General features: G+C 39.8%; 1 protein-coding gene across 1 annotated transcript in view; it reads left to right on the top strand.

The window, feature by feature from the left end:
- The window catches only part of LOC119771847 (polycystic kidney disease protein 1-like 2), a 60766-nt gene that overhangs the window by 13269 nt on the left and 26959 nt on the right, over positions 1-20538 (top strand). The window contains exons 11-24 of the mRNA XM_038268029.1: positions 710-893; positions 2069-2195; positions 2289-2433; positions 3049-3668; positions 5850-5987; positions 12539-12682; positions 12885-13009; positions 14538-14658; positions 14815-14946; positions 16390-16503; positions 17821-17935; positions 18010-18506; positions 18740-18841; positions 19925-20103. Of these exons, the coding sequence (XP_038123957.1) occupies positions 710-893; positions 2069-2195; positions 2289-2433; positions 3049-3668; positions 5850-5987; positions 12539-12682; positions 12885-13009; positions 14538-14658; positions 14815-14946; positions 16390-16503; positions 17821-17935; positions 18010-18506; positions 18740-18841; positions 19925-20103 (2743 nt within the window). The remainder of the gene's footprint in view (positions 1-709; positions 894-2068; positions 2196-2288; positions 2434-3048; positions 3669-5849; positions 5988-12538; positions 12683-12884; positions 13010-14537; positions 14659-14814; positions 14947-16389; positions 16504-17820; positions 17936-18009; positions 18507-18739; positions 18842-19924; positions 20104-20538) is intronic.

The following is a 20538-nucleotide window of genomic DNA, read 5'->3' on the forward strand; positions in this document are numbered from 1 at the left end:
ACACAGGATCATTTAAGAACTCAGCACAGGTAGAAATAAACTAAAAAGACACAGAACACGAATAAACTTAAAAATAAACCCAAACAAAGGACTGAACCCTGCCACAAACATTCTTATTTGATGGATAAAAAATCAGTACAGGACAGCATTCAATGACAGCTAGCAGAGCAGAGTTTCTCAAAGTTGCACACCTATTGAAAAGCATTTGTGAGGTTTACGCAAGCCAACTGTCTCACTGCGGTCAGATTGGTAACGGTGCGCTGATGCTGGTGTCTTCCTGCTTCTGCATACCGCCCAATCTTTAGTTTATACACAGTACGAGACCATACTTTCACCCCTGACCAAAGGCTTTGAAAATGTGGGGTATAGCTGTGTTGTCTACTTCTACAAGTTCAGTTTTTCCCCCAGGGTTAACCTTTTAAAAAACTCCCTGAGGCGTAGTAGGGTGGGAGGACGGGGGATTTCAAGCTGCACCTGAAGCAACCTTCGGTTCTTTGTTAACCCTCATAGCACTTGTTTTACTGGGAAGGGCCATTATGAATAGCTGCTACTGTAATCTTCTAAATGCCATGTTTAGATAGAGGTGCAGTAGTTGGTTAAATAAATACAGCTAAAAATAAATAAAAAAAAATCTGTCAGAGGTGCAAAAACTGTTGGGCTTAGCTCTTTGTGGGCTAATAAGACATGTTTTTTTGTTTTTTTTTTACAGGAGATAATTGTAAATGTGAAGCTGAGTCAACAGAACTTGAACAAACCATTCAAGGAAACTGTCTGCCAGATCCTTTTCACTTTGACAGTTATTCGTTTGAGTATAGAAAAAACAATGATAACTGGAAAGGGACATCCACATGCATCACCCTCAAACCAACCTCAGATGAATCGAATCAAGTCAGGTATTGAAAATTGTTCAGTTATTTCTGAAATGCCTTTTTATCATGACTTCCATGTTTACAATATATATATATAACGTTTAATATAAATTAAACGCTTTATTTATCTTAATTATATATATATAACGTTTTATTATTTATTATTTTCATGAGATGCATATGAAAAAATATGAGGGAATGGCTATTAAGAAAAATTGTTTTTTGTTTTTGGGATACACCTAACGATTGTTTTGTAAATTGATTGATCTGTTGATTTTTTTTTTTTTAGATTAATTAATTAATAATCGGACAGCCAAACAAGATCTTTTACGAAATTAAACTAGGTTTTACACAATTTTGATTTAATTACTACTCTAAGTGGGTCGCTCTGTCAACTAAAGGCATGTTTTACAGTCTCGATTATTCATTTAACAATTAATTGATTACTAAATTAGTTAACGATTATTTCAATAATTAATAAATCACGATTAACCTGATTAATTTTTTCATTCCCAAATTAAACATTGAAATATTTTTTATATTTGGTTAGGGTGGGTTTGAAATGAAGGTGTTTAATTATGAAATAAGCAAAAACAGGCAAGTCCAATTTACCTTTTTACCTTCACAATAGAAAAATCTTTATAACTCTTGTGGTCTTAAAGTGATCCTCTCCTCATGATTGATGTTCCCTTTTTCTAAAGTTTAGAAAAATATATAGACAGACAATGTTTGGTCATATTTTTTTTAGAATTTTTGTTATTTCAGACTAAAAGCCTTTAACCTTTTTTTATTATTTTTATTTCTTATTGATACTCTATGCGTCTATCCCACAACTATCTATGGTTTGAAGGGTCTCCTCCCCTAGACACTGCAAAACATCTCTCATTTAGAGAAAAATATCTATCAGCCTTGCAAACAAAACACAAATACACAAATAACAATCACTGGTTACCCGCAATCATAGACTTGCTGTTGCATTGTCCCTTTTTAAAATTTTCTGTTTATCTATTTTGAGGATAGATTAACTGAGGAGTGATTGCCTGAGCTACTGGACACACAAATGTTTGCTTTGAAATAAAAATGATAATTGAAAATTTGGCCTTGGATGCATTTTTTTTTAAATGTATTTTTAAAATTCTTTTCTTACATATATATGGTGCAGCCCAGATCTAACAATACACTGATTGTTCATATCATAGTATCAGCTGCATTGAGAACTGTGACCCAATCAACACATCCATGGACACAAAAGTAAAAATGGAGTGCAGTTCGTGTTCGGATATTGTGTGGTACATTGAGGAAATAACAGGCCACGAGCCAGAGGGTGTAAGTATTATAAGTTTTGCTTTCTTCTAAACACATGCACAGGTTAAAAAGGTATATCTGCAGAGCAAATAAATTATGTTAATTTCTTTACAGCCTACAAGGGATTGCTACAGAGAAGCAAATCAAAAACCACTCCGTAACAAACAGGAACAAAATCCTGAATATGCTATTCCCCAAAGTGATATTCACTATGCATCAGACAAAAGAAAGGATATAACTGTTGTATTAATTTATTCATGTGAGTGTGTTTTAACTTTTTTAAGTTTTGTCTTGTTAAAATATTTTGTCCATTATGAAATGTCAAAATATTTACCTGACTTATGTGTACTGAACTCTCCAAGTCTGATAACATTGACAGTTGCACAAGGTGAACCCACTACTTTTAAAATGCTAGGTTTTCATTATTTAAAAAAAAATCAGACAACTTCTATATACGTTCTGCACTTTAGGTTAAAAGAAAAACAATTGGGGAAATACATATAAATGAACATTCTCAAATTTCAGTTATATACTGTAAATCTTACACTGGAAAATTTCTGAAATTCAGACATTAGGTATTCAAAAACTGAGCGAAAGTCCTATCACCTTTCAATTTAAGCCTGTTTGTGGATCAAACATTGTCATTCCAAAAACTAAAAAGTCAAATATTGACAGAGTTTCGCAAATACTGCTAATATCAGTTGCAATGTTTAACTCACCAATGTTTGAAATGTCAATATTTGATTAATTTCACAATGCAAAATCTTCTTTTCAATATCAAAGCAAACTGTCTCAGTTTTAGCTCCATACACATTTAGAATATCATTTACTGAAAACCACTCCTAATTACTGTTTTTGTTCTTGTTTTCTAAAGTGAATAATAACTTACGTTATAAAAAGTACATCCTAGACCCAACTCCATCGTCTGAGTCTGCGGCAGCTACATCTGCTGCTGGAGGGTCAGCTACGTCTGCTGCTGGAGCGGCAGCTACGTCTGCGGCAGCTACATCTGCTGCCGGAGGGTCAGCTACGTCTGCTGCTGGAGCGGCAGCTACGTCTGCGGCAGCTACATCTGCTGCCGGAGGGTCAGCTACGTCTGCTGCTGGAGCGGCAGCTACGTCTGCGGCAGCTACATCTGCTGCCGGAGGGTCAGCTACGTCTGCTGCTGGAGCGGCAGCTACGTCTGCGGCAGCTACATCTGCTGCCGGAGGGTCAGCTACCACTGCTGCCGGAGCGGCAGCTACGTCTGCTGCCGGAGCGGCAGCTTCGTCTGCGGCAGCTACGTCTGCTGCCACAGCGGCAGCTATATCTTCTGTGATACCATCGACTTCAGCCTTAACCTCAGTGAATGATCTGGATTCTGAAGTACAGGAGGCTGTGGAAAAGATAAAGAATGAAGGTCTATCAGGAGACACTATTGGAAAAATGTTAAATTCTGTGTGTGAAAAGCTTAACAGCCAAACTGATGAATCAGAAAAAGAAGATCGAAAAGAGGTAAATTCACTGTGAGGGATATCCATTAGTCTGATGTATGCAGTGTTTTCAAATGTCCAAATATCTAATTAAAGTGCATGATTATATATTGGAAAATTTATCAAGACACATTGGGGCCTTTCAACAGAGCCCAGCTAGTGGGGAAAAAAATGCTGATTCTACCTACAACAGTGATTAACAGTGCTGTTACAGCACTGTTACAGTGTCTTGGTTGATTTGTTAAACTGTAACAGGTTTTATCCCTCTCCCTTATTAGTGGAATAGACTTATTTTATTTATTTATTTAGACACTTAAAAGTTACATCTAAAAAAATAAATTGTGGTGGAAAGGTATTTATTTAAATATTTCATTTTTAAAGGCAAAACACACATATTCATTGCATACATTGATATTTAAATGTGTATTTCTAATATATATTATTTTAGCTAAGGTAAAACAGAAAAAAAAAAGTTTTTTGGAACACTACATGAGATCAAACATAGTAATTTTAAATACTGTAAGCACATATATTTGTTAGTATATGAATTTAAACAAGATGCAGCTTGTTATGAAGATCAACCTGTGGCTCTGCAGAAGTGCTTGGATCCCCAGCTTGCTCAAGCGGTGGTCTTTACCTTGTCTAGCTCTATGGTACTCTTTGTAGTCAACGTAAAGTGATAAGTCTTTTCTAATTTAACCAAGTTAAATCTATCTAGTAATCTTTGGCTCGAGTTTGAACTGAGTAAAGATACTGAGTTAAGGTTTATTCCTGTTATGTTGGCCACAATATAACCATAAAGCAACATTACTTTGTCAACAATAGATTGAGTAATATTCTTGGTACCCTTTTGAAAATGATGGGCCAGCTCACCGTCAGCGCTACATATTTATTATTGCAGAAACTGCAAAACAGAAACATGCAGCAGGTTATCGGAGGAGTTGCTCGGTGCGTTTGCTCTAAACTGCTTCACAAAATGCTGGCCAACTTTTTCTGCTTTATATCACAATGCGTCTATACTGTGCATTCTAGTGATCAAACAGTAGAACTTCAACAGTCCTTATTATACCTTGTCAGATTACCGTCTCTATACTTGACAGTTTTATTTTCACATACATCACTTTCATGAACTGACTAGATCACCAAAATGTATATTATTATACGAACAAATACCATCATTAACTACTCATGTTTTATCATGCTTTAATCAATTATTTTTATGGATTATATTTTAGATGAAGGTCCTTTTAACATTTCCATTCTATTCCATCTTAATGAAATCAACACAATGTTTATCTAATCTTTTGATCACATATAGATCTATATAGAAAATATGTAGCACAGTTTTAAACCAAAAATAGCCATATCGGAATATTGGCTTTACTCTGTCAAATAATGGACTAACATGTGCTTAGCCTGATGCTCAACTTTGCTTCATTTTTGGCTCAACAGTTTGGTTTAACTTGAGTTCCTCATGACATGACCCCTTTTACCCTCTTTAAAATAGGTTGGGGCCATATACTCGTGCTTTTACTGACAGTATGTGCATGTATTAGTTCTTAGATTCTTTCTCTTCAATTACAAAGACAAAAAACAGTTTGGCACCCCAAAGCTGTGATAAGTCCGCTTGTATTTGCGATCTTGTTCTTTCGGTCATTACCCAGATTTCATGACCATAGGTGGATGGGAACATAGATCGATTGGTTAATAAAGAGCCTTGCCCCCTGACTCAGCTCCCTCTTCACCAGAACAGTCCGATACAGCGAACACATCACTTCCATCGCCGCACCGATCCATCTATTGATCTCGCGCTCCATCCGTCCCTTACTCGTGAACAAATAACATAATATTTTTAAATATGTTTTTGTGTAACTAGAATAGCGTGTATGTCATTTCATTTGAATCTGTCTAATTATTCAATAAAATTGGCAATGTGTTTTTCTACTTATAAATGCATTTTTTGTGTTCTAGTAAAATGCCTTTCTTAAAATTGGCTGTATAGGAATAAATTGAATAAGTGAGAGAGGGAGGGATTTTCCAGTTGGCCTCATTTTCCAGATGTTGCTTTATTGGAGCATCCCAAAGAAAAATGTTCACTAACTCTGCATAGCTAACTGTTTTATACTTTTATTTCCCCTCATGTCATACCATTCCCCCCTTAACAACAAAAGACTAAATATATACCTTTTTTTTTTTTTCAAAGCTGAGAGAGAAGATGATTGATTTGCTGATTGATACAATAGAGGAATCTCCTTTAAAAATTCCAGAAGAGGCTCACGTGGTAGCCAGAGTGCTTATCTGTCTTATCCAGAAAGGCGATGAACTCAGTTTATCTGCACAGGTAATGGCATTTTATTGTTTTGGAAAAGTAACCTGAACCACAATTGTTGCAACTTATAATACATCTCTACACTTTAAATATTAGCAACTTTTTCTGCATTTTTTGCTATTGTTTTTAAAGGATAAAGGGATCAGAAAGACATCCTATTTTTAATAATTGTTTCAACAGTGTAATCTACTATATTAGTTGATGATTTCACTCTACTTTGAGGTGCAACACCTAAACCCCAATTTACAATGACGTTAAACAAACAGTGGACAGTTCATTATTGTCTGATGTCTGAGAAGTTTTTTGGAAAAAAGAGAATGAAGGTTAAAGTCAGAGAGGTTAGACTGAGCTATAAATTAAATATACAGAAGTTTTCAAAATGTTACTTTATGTGGTTTAGGTTTAGATCATTGGGAATCTAGAACCACCAGTGGCGGGCCGTACATTTCACACCTAGGCCTGCGGTAGTGCTACGTCTGACTCAATCCAACCCTCAATAACTATTTTATGGCTATAGAACTTCTACTGCAGGTACAGCTGCGACACACATAAAAAAAAATAACCTGATAAAATTGCAATATTAATTAGAAATATAGTAACATTTTACACACCAAAAATCCTGATTATTTGTACACAAAATCAATCCTCCTTTCTTTCCTCAAGAAGATTTCAATAACTCTGTTGTGCAGATTATCCGTGCGTTTCAGTTCCATCAAGAAGTCCTTATCGCCATCGAAGCTAAAGCTAAAAGTCGAGCCTACCCTGTCGTAAGTCAAGCCTGCCCTGTCGTATTTCTGGCATAAGTTTTAATTCGCTTAAGGGCTGAGAATGTCCGTTCAACAGAAGCAGTACACACGGGGATGGTCACTGCCAAACACTCAAATGTGTATAGCTGCGTCATGCTCTCATTGAGATTTTTCTGCTGAAGGAAGTCAAGGAGATCAGTGGGAGATTTTCCCTCAAAATCATCTATAGCATAGATTACAGTTAGCTCTGTTCTTAGCCGAGGTAGATCGATAAGTGTTCCGTGGCTCTGTGCTAAGCTGGGAAAGGCTGCATGAGGGAAATTTTTCTGGTATTCCCGAAATTTCTGGGGGTCGAGGAGGGTGACAAAGATCAGTTTTTCGTGGTCTTCAAATCTGGTCTGCGTCTGGCAAATAACATTGTCCAGAATCCTGTCGTAGAGTTGGTGGTAGTGCGCGCGAGGATCTTGTGCTGGACCTCTTCGTGCGCTCGGAGCACCCGCGGTGCATTCTGTAGCCTCGTAGATTTCCTCGTATCGGCTCCTCTCTCGCGTAACAGTGTCACAAAACTCCTTTACCCTTGCCAGACAAAACTGTACATCCAGTTTTTTGTCCTGTAGTACTGAAAAGAGCACATCTGAGTACTCAAAAATGCCATTAAATGTGTCAAGCAAAAAACAAAACTCAAAATCACCCAGACGTGCTTTAAATCCCCCTCCTTGAACCGCCACCTTAACGTGGTGGAGGGGTTTCAGTGCCTGGGTGATCCCAGAGGCTATGTTGTCGGGGGCTAAATGCCCCTGGTAGGGTCTCCCAAGGCAAACAGGCTCTGGGTGACAAGTCAGACGAAGAGCGGTTCAAAAACCCTTATGACGAGGACTACAACGAGGCAAGTGACGTCGCCCGGTACGGCGGTGCCATGACCCCACCCTGGAGCCAGGCCTAGGGTTGGGGTTCGTCGGCGAGCGCCTTGTGGTCGGGTTCTTCCTCGCGGGACCCGGCCGGGCCCAGCCCGAAGGAGCGACGCGAGGCCATCCCCCAGTGGGCTTACCACCTGCAGGGGGAACCATGAGGGACCGGTGCAAAGAGGATTGGGCGGCAGCCAGAGGCGGAGACCTTGGCAACCTGATCCACGGGTGCTTAAACTGGCTCTAGGGGCGTGGAATGTCACCTCACTGGCGGGGAAGGAGCCCAAGCTTGTGCTGGAGGTGGAGCGATAACAGCTAGAAATAGTTGGGCTCGCCTCTACGCACAGCCAGGGCTCTGGAATACAGCTCCTTGAGAGAGGCTGGACTCTCTTCTACTCTGGAGTGACCCGCGGGGAGAGGCGGAGGGCAGGGGTGGGGCTGCTTGTCTCCCCCCAGCTCAGCCGTCTCGTGTTGGAGTTCACCCAGGTAGACGAGAGGGTCGCATCCCTTCGCCTTCGGTTGAAGGGAGGACTCTGACAGTTGTTTTGGCCTATGGGCTGAACAGCAGTACGGAGTACCAGGCCTTCTTAGTATCCCTGGGGAGGGTGTTACTTCAACGCCCACGTGGGAAACGACAGTGACACCTGGAGGGGCGTGATAGGGAGGAACGGGCCCCCAGCTCTGAACCCGAGTGGTGTCTCATTATTGGACTTCTGTGCAAGTCACGGATTGTCCTTAATGAACACCATGTTCAGGCATAAGGATTTCCATCGGTGCACTTGGCACCAGGACACCCTAGGCCGAAGGTCGATGATCAACTTTGTAGTCGTATCTTCTGATCTTCAGCCGCATGTCCTGGACACTCGGGTGAAGAGAGGGGCGGAGCTGTACACCGACCACCACCTGGTGGTGAGTTGGATACTCTGGAAGAGGAGGAAGCCTGAACGACTCGGCAGGCCCAAATGTGTAGTGAGGGTCTGCTGGGAACGTCTGGTGGAACCCTCAGTCAGGGACGTGTTCAACTCCCACCTCCGGGAGAGCTTCTCTCAGGTTCCGAGGGAGGTTGGAGACATGGAGTCTGAATGGGCTGTGTTCTCTGCTTCTATTGTCGATGCGGCTGCCCGTAGCTGTGGCCATAAGGTTTGCGGTGCCTGTCGTGGTGGAAATCCCCGAATCCGGTGGTGGACACCGATAGTAAAGGATGCTGTCAAGCTGAAGAAGGAGTCCTATCGAGCTTGTGGGACTCCTGAAGCAGCAAGCAGGTACCGTGAGGCCAAGCGTGTCGTGGCCCGAGCAGTTGCAGAGGCAAAATCACGGTCCTGGGAGGAGTTCGGAAAGGCCATGGAAAAATACTATCGGTTGGCCAAAAACTGATTCTGGCAAACCGTCTGGCGCCTCCGGAGGGGAAAGCAGTGCTTCACTAACACTGTTTTCAGTGGGAGTGGGGAGCTGCTGACCTTGAAGGAGAATATTGTCGGGCAGTGGAAGGAATACTTTGAGGATCTCCTCAACCCGACAGACACGCCTTAGGTGGGGGAAGAAGAGACGGGGTGCTTGGGGCTGGATTTGTTCATCACCCAGGCCGAAGTCACCGAGGTGGTCAAAAAACTCTATGGTGGCAAGGCTTCGGGGGTGGACGAGATCCGTCCTGAGTATCTTAGAGCTCTGGATGTTGTCGGGCTGTCATGGTTGACACGTCTCTTCAACATCGCGTGGAGCTCGGTGACAGTTCCCCTGGATTCGCAGACCGGGGTGGTGGTTCCCCTCCACAAGAAGGGGGACCAGAGGGTGTGTTCCAACTATCAGGGAATCACACTTCTAAGCCTCCCCGGAAAGGCCTATACCAGGGTGCTGGAGAGGAGAGTCCAGCTGATTGTCGAACCTGGGCTGCAGGAGGAGCAGTGTGGTTTTCGTCCTGGCCATGGAACAGTGGACCAGCTCTACACCCTCTGCAGGGTGCTTGAGGGTTCATGGGAGTTTGCCCAACCAGTCCACATGTGTTTTGTGGGACTGGCTCCCTCCTGCCAAGACCTACAGCGTGCGCTGGGTGGTTTGCAGCCGAGTATGAAGCGGCCGGGATGAGAATCAGCTCCTCCAAGTCCAAGGCCATGGTTCTCGACCGGAAAAAGGTGGCTTGTCCCTTTCAGGTTGGAGGAGAGTCCCTGCCTCAAGTGGAGGAGTTCAAGTATCTAGGGGTCCTGTTCACGAGTGTGGGAAGAATGGAGCGGGAGATCGATAGATGGATCGGTGGAGCTGCTGCAATGATGCGGACGCTGCACCGGTCATTCGTGGTGAAGAGAGAGCTGAGCGAAAAAGGCAAAGCTCTCAATTTACCGGTCAGTCTACGTTCCTACCCTCACCTATGGTCATGAAATTTGGATCATGACCCAAAGAACGAGATCCCGGATACAAGCGGCTGAAATGAGCTTTCTCCGCAGGGTGGCTAGGCTCTCCCTTAGAGATAGGGTGAGGAGCTCAGTCATTCGGGAGAGGCTCAGTGTAGAGCCGGTTCTCCTCCACATCGAGAGGAGTCAGTTGAGGTGGCTCGGACATCTTCTTCGGATGCCCCCTGGCCGCCTCCATCGGGTGGTATTCCAGGCACGTCCCACCGGGAGGAGGCCCAGTGGACAACCCAGGACACACTGGAGAGACTATGTCTCTCGGCTGGCCTAGGAGCACCTAGGGCTTCCCCCAACAGAGCTGGAGGAGGTGTCAGCTTAGAGGGAAGTCTGGGAGTCTCTGCTTAGTCTGCTGCCCCTGCGGCCCGGTTCCAGATAAAGCTGGAGACGACGAGTACGAGTACGTGCTTTAAATCCATCAGCACAGCGCACATAGTCCTCATCATACTCGTCATGATGCTCCAGAATGTGATGAAACAGTTCCTTTAGAGCATCTCTCTTCTCAAAGACTGTATTGACCACTCTGGATGTGTACTGTCACTGTGTTGGTGCCAAACGAGGGAGACGTCGCTGGCAGATTTCGTCCAGTAGTTGCGTGCGCCGAGTTAATCTAGAGGTTAACAATTTATGAAGGAAATTAGCTGGGTTATCAGTGATTTCACATATTTTGAAAACTGTCTACATTAGAATAACGGGTTTAGTATTTATATTGTTCATCTTCATCAAGACAGATCCTATTCATTTTCTTTCAAAGTCTTTGTCTTATTTTAGTTCTTTATCAGATGCCTTTTGGGACTTTAGAACTTAAGTCTTATGATAACTGTCGCATGCGTTCTATGATAACATCCAAATGATTGCATAACTCAGAAAATGGGTCATGATGCCCTTGAATCAAGAGTTTAGCATATGTAGATGAGGGCTCGGCGAGATAGCTTAGAAATATAACCTTAGATATCTTTCTTACCAAATCCAATTAATCGATTTGTATCCCTTCTATAAAAAGTGACAAACCACATGCATCATTTTCAAAAACTAGCTTTTACTTCTATTATTTCCTACTTATCTTAAATTCAAAGAAACTAAAACTGTGAAACATGATTGTTTTACAAGCTTGTTTCAAGAGAAACAATGAAAATATGAGATGCTAAATCTTTACAGATAATATGATGTAATTAGCTACAATTAATTAGTTATGAGAAGACATCTAAGAACAAAATTAATTAATTAACTGGATTCAGATTGTGCTACTGAAGCCCTAGGGAGTTAGCCTGACGTAGTCCGACTCAATTCTAGTCAGAATATGAGTCTGATACTGCTCCATAGAGCTGTGATTATGGGGCGTGTTTTGAACGAACCAGGAAAAAAAATGCCTCTGCACTCAATTGGATAGACCTACAACCAATAAGAGCAACGGAGTGCGTGACGTATCTTAAGCGAGGCATAGTTGTTGTCCACAAAATCAAAGCGTGCAGTTTCACGCCTAGAATAAGAAGATGAGACTTGATCGCGTTTCTCTGTTCCTCTTTTAAAATTAATTTGCTGTCGATATCTTCTAGAAAAGACCTAATAGCAGAATCTACTCACCCAAACTCTCCAGCGGCAGCCATTATTGTTGTCACCCAAGCGCGCTTTGGTCACGTGGTTGATAACGTTACTCTTGATCATCTGTCCATCATCGTATAAAGCCCGCCCTGACAATTTGATTGGATCGCCTGACAGTGGGCTTTAATACTCGCGCTACTATGGAGCAGAGCCAGACCGAACTTCCCCGAACTCAAACCTTGTGGGCGGGACTAAGTTCGGACTGGCACCCAGGCTACTAGGGAGTGCCCCCCTGCATGGACCAAATCTAACAAAATTGTTAGATACAAATTTTACTTTAGAATGTAGTGGGGTCATGCTTTTCTAACACCAAAAACACATATATAACAAATTAAATGGTGTAATTTGTAAATCTCAGCTTACAGAGTATGCTGTATGTCATCATTTATAATACTATGTACCATAGCAAGTTTCTTCAGTGCAAACATACCAGTTTTTATTTTTTTCTTACTGAAAAACAGATGTGATTAAACCCATTACTAATAAAATGTTACACGCATATATTTTCTAGTCAAATAAATATACATAACAAATATAGGTTTTACTTTTTACATTATGCAATGTTTACTTAAAACTAACTGCCATTTGATTTTATTAGTTCATGTTAGATTGTCTTTTATTATATAAAAATAAGCCATCCTCTGCTTAATACATACAACCACATATGCACTGATAACTCACAAAAGCATTCAGACCCACATACTCTAGTAAATTATGAATAACTAAAGCGATTCCAAAAATTCTGATAGAATAGGGCTATAACCTTCACCGGTGGTGTGTGGCAGAGTAAATCCAGATATTCGCTTGGGAACATGACCCAAACATTAGTGCCACAAACAATGCAAGTATAGTCGAATTAGCTTTGGACCCCACTCTGACTGTCATTCAACAAGCTGATATTCCATGCACAGATTGATGCTGCTGCATTGTTTGCTAACATCAGCCAATCTCTCCTGGATATGAATGTGAGCACAGCTGAAGACAAGGAAGCATTTCTCTCTGCAGCAACGGCCATAGTGGAAGGAGCAAGCAAGATGTTTGAGTATTCTTCCAGCGTGAGTTGTCAACTTCTTTGAGATGTTTCAAAGGAGGATTTGCAGATTTTAACACTTCTTTTGATGCATTTTAATCAGCAGGGCCCAAAAAGCAACTATAATTTCAAAATGTATTGCAGTAGGTCTTAACTGATCCAGGCAATATGGTCTAGTGTAGGTGGTTAATGTTCTTGAAAATAATTAACTTTTTAATGTTTTGCAGAAAAACATCTCTGATGCTCTGCTTAATGCTCTCAACTTTACACAAAGTGGTTTGTTGAAAACAATGAAGATTAACGAAGACCCGATTATAATACAACAACCTCACATTAATCTACTAGTTAAAAGGTAGGTATAGTTTGATATCAAACTCTAAGAAAAACAAACTTTTTATGAATTAGAGATTGAATAGGTGTCATTGACATACATAGTATGTTTGGTACACAGTTTATCCCTGAAGGACAAGGTTTGACTCTTCAGGTACTCAAAAAAAAAAGTGTTTTTAAAACAACAGATTTGACTATAATACTATGCAGTGAATTATACTGAAGCTGACATTTGGTTTGAAAAAAAAACGAAAGACATTTTCTTTTGGAATTTAATAAAAAAAAAAAAAAAGGACAACAGTTGCTGACTTTACCTTTAGAAGCAGAGAGGTTTGTATTTTGCAGCGTTTTGGTGAAGAAAAGTAATCACCGGTGAACTTAGAGAAGCAATTTTTGCTGCCCATCATTCTAGGAGGGATTAAAAAGATATTTCTAAAAATCTGAAATCCATCATAACACAGTGAAAATTGTATTGAAGACTTCTGCAGATCTTTCCAGGAGTTGATGTCCCAGTTAGTTCATCTCAGTCATGCTAAAAAAAAAAATAAAAAACATTCCAGAATTCAATTTCAGTGTCAGGTTCATTCCTTAGTGAAGTGTGCGGTTGTAACTTAATGACACAAAAGACTGAACTAGTATAGCCTTTTTGGAATGGGTTTGAGGAGGAACCTTACTAAAAATAACATTTCAGAATTATTTAACATAGAAAACTTGTATTTGAATAAATCCTTAAACCTCTGAAATAATGTCCTATAGCAAGTGCTCCCAAATGAAAACATCAGAACTACTGTGTATAGTGCATCATGTCAGCAAAACACCTTTTATCAATCTTTAAGCATGGTGCTGGACAGGCGGTAACTTGGGCGTCCATTGAATTAATCAAGTGGACCATAAATTGTTCTCCATACCAAACTATTCTAGAGTACAATGTGAGGTCAGCCCCAATTAAAAAGCACCGAATGTTCTGACGAGCAGCTTTAAAAGAAACCATTTAAATGTTGCAATGGCTCAGTTTAAACCCAGACCCTTAGGCTGTGTCATGCTGTAGACCGCCGAGCTAAAAAGAAATAGAGCCCCGTAAATCTCAAGGAACAAAACCAAAATTGTAAAGAATGGTGACAATCGGGAGAAAAAAAAACCCAACATCTTCTTGGGGAGCAGTGGGCTGCCATTGTGTGGCAGTCAGGGAGCGTTGTTGGGTTAAGGGTTTTGCTCAAGAACCTGGAGTGGAGGATGTGGGGATCGAACTGGATACTTGCAACCTTCTCAGAGCACAATCTCTAACCCACTAGGCCAACACCCTCTAAGTTATTACTTAACGTGCATGATGAGACGTAAGTCATCTCCTGCACACAGCTTTTCTAATTTCTCAATAATGAAAAACATTGAATGTGTTGAATTTATGTTTTCATACCCATTAGACAATGTTTGTATAATTTTATAGCCTGCTCAGAGCCACACCATTACTGTCAGGTAAAAACTAAAAATGGAAAAAGGTCTTTTGTATTTTTTCACAGCTTAATTTAATGCCTGCTCCTTTCATCCTGCAGAGTGACACATGAAAGTTTACACACAGAGCCCATAAGTGCCAACTCCAGTTCTCAGCCCTCATTTTCTCTGCCTCAACTGGCTTCTGACATGTTTCCCTCAGAGGAACCAGTGGATGTTCGAGTAAGTCAAAATAAGTGTTTCATGTGAAATCAGTGTTGCCAAGAACAGGTGTTTTCCAGACGCTGTGCATGCTTGATCAAAGTTCTCCTCAATTTTCTAAAGTGTCTTTCTTGAAATGAGATTGAGTCAGGATTTGTTCTTTCAATACAACAACAGATGCTGAGTTTAGATATAAACCCCTTTTCTTGGAACGAGAAAGGAAACATCAGTGGCCTAATAGGTGGTCTGTCCCTCACAAGACAAGATGGATCCGGTATCCCTGTGGAGAACTTAAGTGAAGATATTGAGGTCAGTGTAGCAGCACTGCATCATCTGGTTTTTTTTTTACTGAACTGTGATTACCTTTTGAAACAAACCTCACTGAGAAGATTTCAGAGTATCCTCCCAAGAAATTTTTCTTTTATTTTTAAACAAAAAAAGAGAAGAACGTTTCTACCTGTATGTTAATATGAATTGAAAAACAGTTTGTGTGGAATTTTTGGTCGCAAATTAAGGTAAATGTCAAAATTTGCGGAAATGTTTGGATTTCTATAAAGCTGTTTCCCTATATACAGTATATGGCTGCATATATATATATATATATATATATATATATATATATATATATATATATATATATATATATATATATATATATATATATATATATACAAACATATATAGATATAAATAACATGTTTAACATGATGAATGAATTAATAAATAATATAAATGTTGGAATGCAATTTTCATATTGCTCAGAATATCATCTGGGTATAGAGGAGGTTAAATTTAAAAAATGTACTGTTTTTCAAAGTTACTCTTTATACATCCTTTTTTTTTTTTCCTGTTCTTGTTTAAAAATGTAACATGCTCCAGATTAGATGTGTCATACTGAAAGGAACTGAGTTTGAATTAGGCCAGAGGGGGTTTCGATTTTCAGCTAAATCATTCCTAGCACATAACACACCCACCCCTAAGGCATTAAAATAGACCTACTTCTACTGTTTGCATCCCTGGGTCTGCTATGAGCCTGGATCTTGAAACTGTGCAGAATAATCTTGTCCAATTGGTTTGTGGGCATGGGAGCACAAACTATTAAAGTGTGAAAAGAGAAAATTAAATGCTATTTCTAAGTTTTCTCCATTCATTTGCACACAAAACAGTGGAGAAATTAATCTACTTATAATTCAGTTCAGAGCCATGGGGATATCTGAATCAAACTGATATTATTTATGATAATGGGAATAACAGGAGTAAACAGACCTCTTCATATTTATCTTAGTCAAAGAAAAAAAAACTCCAATTAAAGCAGTGAACCCTCTGTGAATGTGCTAAACATTAACAGAATAAACGGTTATTTGAATGCTTATATAAATGTATATATGCATGTATGGGGCGACAGTGGCGTTGGATGTAGGAGTTTGCCCTGAAATCGAAGGGTTGACGGTCCAAGCCCCGACTCCGACTTTCATTGTCGTTGTGTCCTTGGGCAAGACACTTCACCTGCATTGTCTACTGATGGTGGTCAGAGGGCCCGGTGGCGCCAGTGTACGGCAGCCCCGCTTCTGTCAGTGAGCCCCAGGGCAGCTGTGGCTACAATTTAGCTTGCCACCATCAGTGTGTGAGTGTGTGTGTGAATGGGTGAATGAATGTAGTGTAAAGCGCTTTGGTCAAGTCTCCTAACTTGAATAAAGGCGCTATATAAGTACATGCCATTTACCATATGTCTGCTTTTGGCTGATGTCCCAGATTCTTCTGCCAAGACCTTCTGCTGAACAAGTTAACTCCTCTGTTTTGGATCTTGGTAACTACAGCACAGCAGCCATTGAGGTTCCTTCAAATGACTATACTCTTCTTTTAAAGGTCAGTTGGCTTTTTACCTTTCTTAAAACAGTAAATGTGCAGTTAACATTTTAGTAGATATGAAATATTTTATGGAATCACTAAAGTCATCCTAAACCTACTGTAAAAGCTCACCTCTGCACACACATATCCACATACTTTTATAAGCATGACCTGGATTTTAAGTGACAACTTCTAAGTTATGTTTAATATTATTAGTGTCACTATCCATATCCTGTTTATATCCTGTACTGAGCATGATTTATCTTCCTATCTGCTCCGACCTCACTGTCCTGCCGTTGGCTAAAAAAATAATACGCCCCTTAGCATGAATCCCTCACCACCATATTTCAGTGTGTATGGTGTGTTTAAGATGAATTTGCGGTATAAGTTTTGCACAAAATAAGGTTTATCAACAATTGAAAAAGGTTACATTTTGTCATGATGGGTTACTGAGAGGCCCAAGATGCAGAACACCACGGAGACTGAAGAAAAGTTTAACAAGTTTATTGTTTCACAAAGCACATGGAAATAACACTTGTACTGGTTCAGGCCTGGGGGCTGGTTCACTGGAGTCTGTGTAGGAGACAGTTCAGTTAGCGTTGGATCAGTGGAGTTTGACTTTGAGAGTTTCAGGTTTGTACCTAGAGTAGTCCAGTTAAAGCCTTGGGAGAGGAACTGTTGGGTCCAGAGATTGTTTTGTTCAGCAGAGTCCGATAACTGCTTCAGCGTCTTACTTCTAGCGAGAGGGCAGACCTTGACTTTGAGTTTCCAGTCTTAGTCCAGAGCTGCATGGGAATCCAGAGAAGAGTCTTCAGGTTTGGCTCAGAGGGCAGGCTCGGCAGGTTAAGCTCTTCCAGAGCTTCACAGGAGAAAAACAGGATTCCTGAAAGCAGAGACAAAGGGTTAGAATCCAATCTGGATTCAATGGCAACAAAGGTTCTCAGAAGATACTAGGCTTAGGTGCTAACCAAACTGGATTTAACACTGCGGCGTCGAGGCAAGGTCTGAAGGCAGTTTATATACTGTGGATCCTCTGATGATGAGATGCGCCTCAGGTGTGTCGAAGGCTCAGCTCAGGAGGATCCATGGCGGACTCTGCTGGAGAAAGATGGAACTTCTCCAGCTCCCGACACATTTAGAGCTGAGGAGCAGAGCAACCTTTCTTAAATATATGTCTTCTATTTGTTTAAAACATAAAAGTCTCTTCTTTATGGTCGTTATGCTATCAAAATGTGAAAAAGTTCACTTTTAGAAAGACATTGTAATTACATATGCGTTTAGATCTCAGCACTGCTAATAATATTAAAGCATCTAAATTCACTATTTGTTTTAAAGATGGTGCCTTCAGAAGATCCTCTACCCTTTAAACTTTTCCTTGGTTACATGGATTATCCCACTGACACCAATTATGTAGCAATGACCGAGATGCCTCTTCCAGGAACAACTGAAGGTAATCAGTGTTTTCCTCTATTTTTATCATTTAAATTTTAGGTAACTTAATATTTATTTTTGTGTCTGATACAGAAGAAAGATATACATGGCTACTTAGCCCTACAACTTTTCAGGGAAACACTGGGTTACATTATCTGGTGGTTAAACCAATTGTTGGTCCAGGTATAAAATCTATCAATGCCACATTATCTATTACCCCCATCACATCCTCATGCAAATTTTGGAATGAAACTCTGTTGGACTGGGAGGATTCTGGCTGCAGAGTAAGGATAATCATTTATTATAAAGAGACAGCTTTTAGCATTCTTTATGATAGTAAAAATTGTTTGTTCTTCAAGGTTGGTGTGAAGACCACAAATTTAGTCACCCAGTGTCTCTGCAATCACCTCACATTTTTTGGGAGCTCTTTTTTTGTGACTCCGAATCTTGTCGATCCTTCACGCACTGCTGAGCTTTTTGCAACCTTTGCTGAGAATCCCGTGGTCGTGTGCTTTGTCGGGGCTCTGTTTGCGACCTACCTCCTTGCGGTTGTGTTGGCACGAAGAAAAGACATTAAAGACACAGTCAAGGTAAAGCTTCTCTCCAGCAACTTTAATTCATAATTTGTTCTTGTCAAGTCTAGTTTTGGTGTCATTTTGGATCATACAATTTACAATATTTGCCTGCTCAGAGAATCTACATACTTTCTTATGGGAATTATGGTCCAGATAAGCAAGTAAAACCAGCTTAACAAAACATATCAGAGTTCAGGATGGACAGATGGATTAGATGGTAGTCCGTATGCTTCTTTTATCATCTGCAGGTGAAGGGAACAGTTCTTGAGGACAACGACCCTACGGATACTTACCGCTATCTGTTGTGTGTTTGCACTGGGCATCGAATGGGAGCCTCCACATCTTCTCAGGTAGTAGAATATATAAAAATGCATTTATTCAGAATAAACAAACATCAAATCGCTATCAGTTAAGTTTCAAATAATGCTTATCTCACCTGAATGGGATAACAGCTGCAAAAACTTTGAGGGTACGAATATGCAGAACAAAAAAATTATTATTGCCAAAATGTGATGAACTACAGAAGTTAGTGAGGTCATTTAAGTATGTTTGATTAAAGAATATTATGAATATATGTATGGGTTATTTGAATAAAAAAAAAAAAACTAAAGGTTTAGGAGCCACTGGTTAAGGTTATATCTTTTAAATCTCAAGTCTTTTTTTTAACTAAACTAGTTACAGATCAAGTTAAAACATAACATCAAAGTGCTAATTATGCAATATTCTGAAACTAACTTTGCTGCCTTCAGGCAATCATGTAAACAAGTCCTTTTTCTGTGCTTTTTTGCTTGTTTCCCAAACATTCAGCCAACAATCAGTTTCCATTTAATTTAAGCTTTCTATATCTGTGAAACACAGCCAAACATTATAAAGCTGCACAGACCAATTTCTGCATCAGACAAATATAAACACCAGGGTTAGAGGGTAGGTCCAAACTTTATATCTATATTATCTTTAAATGTCCATGAAATATTTGATACTTCCACTAACAACCTACAGTGCTTACAGCAAAGGACAGCAATAGATTTCTAGGGAATTATTCTGATAAAAAAGGGCTTTTTTGTAACTTAGATGTAACTTAAAATATTTGTATTTAAGTTACAGTTTGGTTGGGATGCCAGCAATTGCTGCACTGATAAATTTGTTAAAACAATGTTTTCCTTTTATAGGATCTTTTGCCACTGAGTTTGTTCAGATTACTCTTCAAAATATACATCAATTTACACCTGTGCTGTAGCTATATTTTAATGCTACTTAATAAAAAATATGCAAATAAAGGTTTGCACTTTTTTTCCAGATAAGGATACACAAACTACATATTCATGTATTTAGCCACATCTTCACAGGATGTATTGTATGTAGTGTCCACAGCCCTTCATGTTCAGTAAAGGTTCATTTTTAAAACAAAGTATTTCCTTTTTTTTTTTTTTTAGGTTATAGTCACTCTCCTTGGCGCAGACGGAAACAGTAAGCCTCACCACCTGACTGATCCAAAGAAGCCTGTGTTTGAAAGGGGAGCAGTGGATTTGTTCCTGCTGACTACACCCTCCTGTTTGGGTGAGCTGCAGGGCATCAGACTGTGGCACAACAATTCTGGGAGTCATCCTGCTTGGTGAGAGAGCACAAAAATATTTAAGAAACACAAAAATGCTAAATGCTTATAAGAATTACTGTGTTTGAAGATGGAATTTACTGCCATACAGTATAATACAGAATAACAGTAGAATGGACTCAGATATAAATTGGAAAAACAACTTGTTTGGAAAAGTAAATCATAACAGAATGAAAGTAAATTCTCTGAAAACAAATACATTCAAGCTTTTAGGACAGAATAAAAATCATTTGTCTTTGCCAATATTTTGAAATTCTTATATAAAAAACAAATATTTCATTTTATCCAGAATATATGGCAAAAAAGACAAATCCAAACCATAATGCAGCATTGGAATTGAAATAATATGAGATGGCTAATTATTGGCAAGGGACAGTAGGTGAGGGAGTCCTTCCAGCTGTCATTATAATTTGCAGACAGATTTGGCTGTTTTTA

This window comes from Cyprinodon tularosa, unplaced genomic scaffold, assembly GCF_016077235.1.
Source record: "Cyprinodon tularosa strain WSP-4 unplaced genomic scaffold, ASM1607723v1 ctg690, whole genome shotgun sequence".
NCBI classification, from domain to species: Eukaryota; Metazoa; Chordata; class Actinopteri; order Cyprinodontiformes; family Cyprinodontidae; genus Cyprinodon; species Cyprinodon tularosa.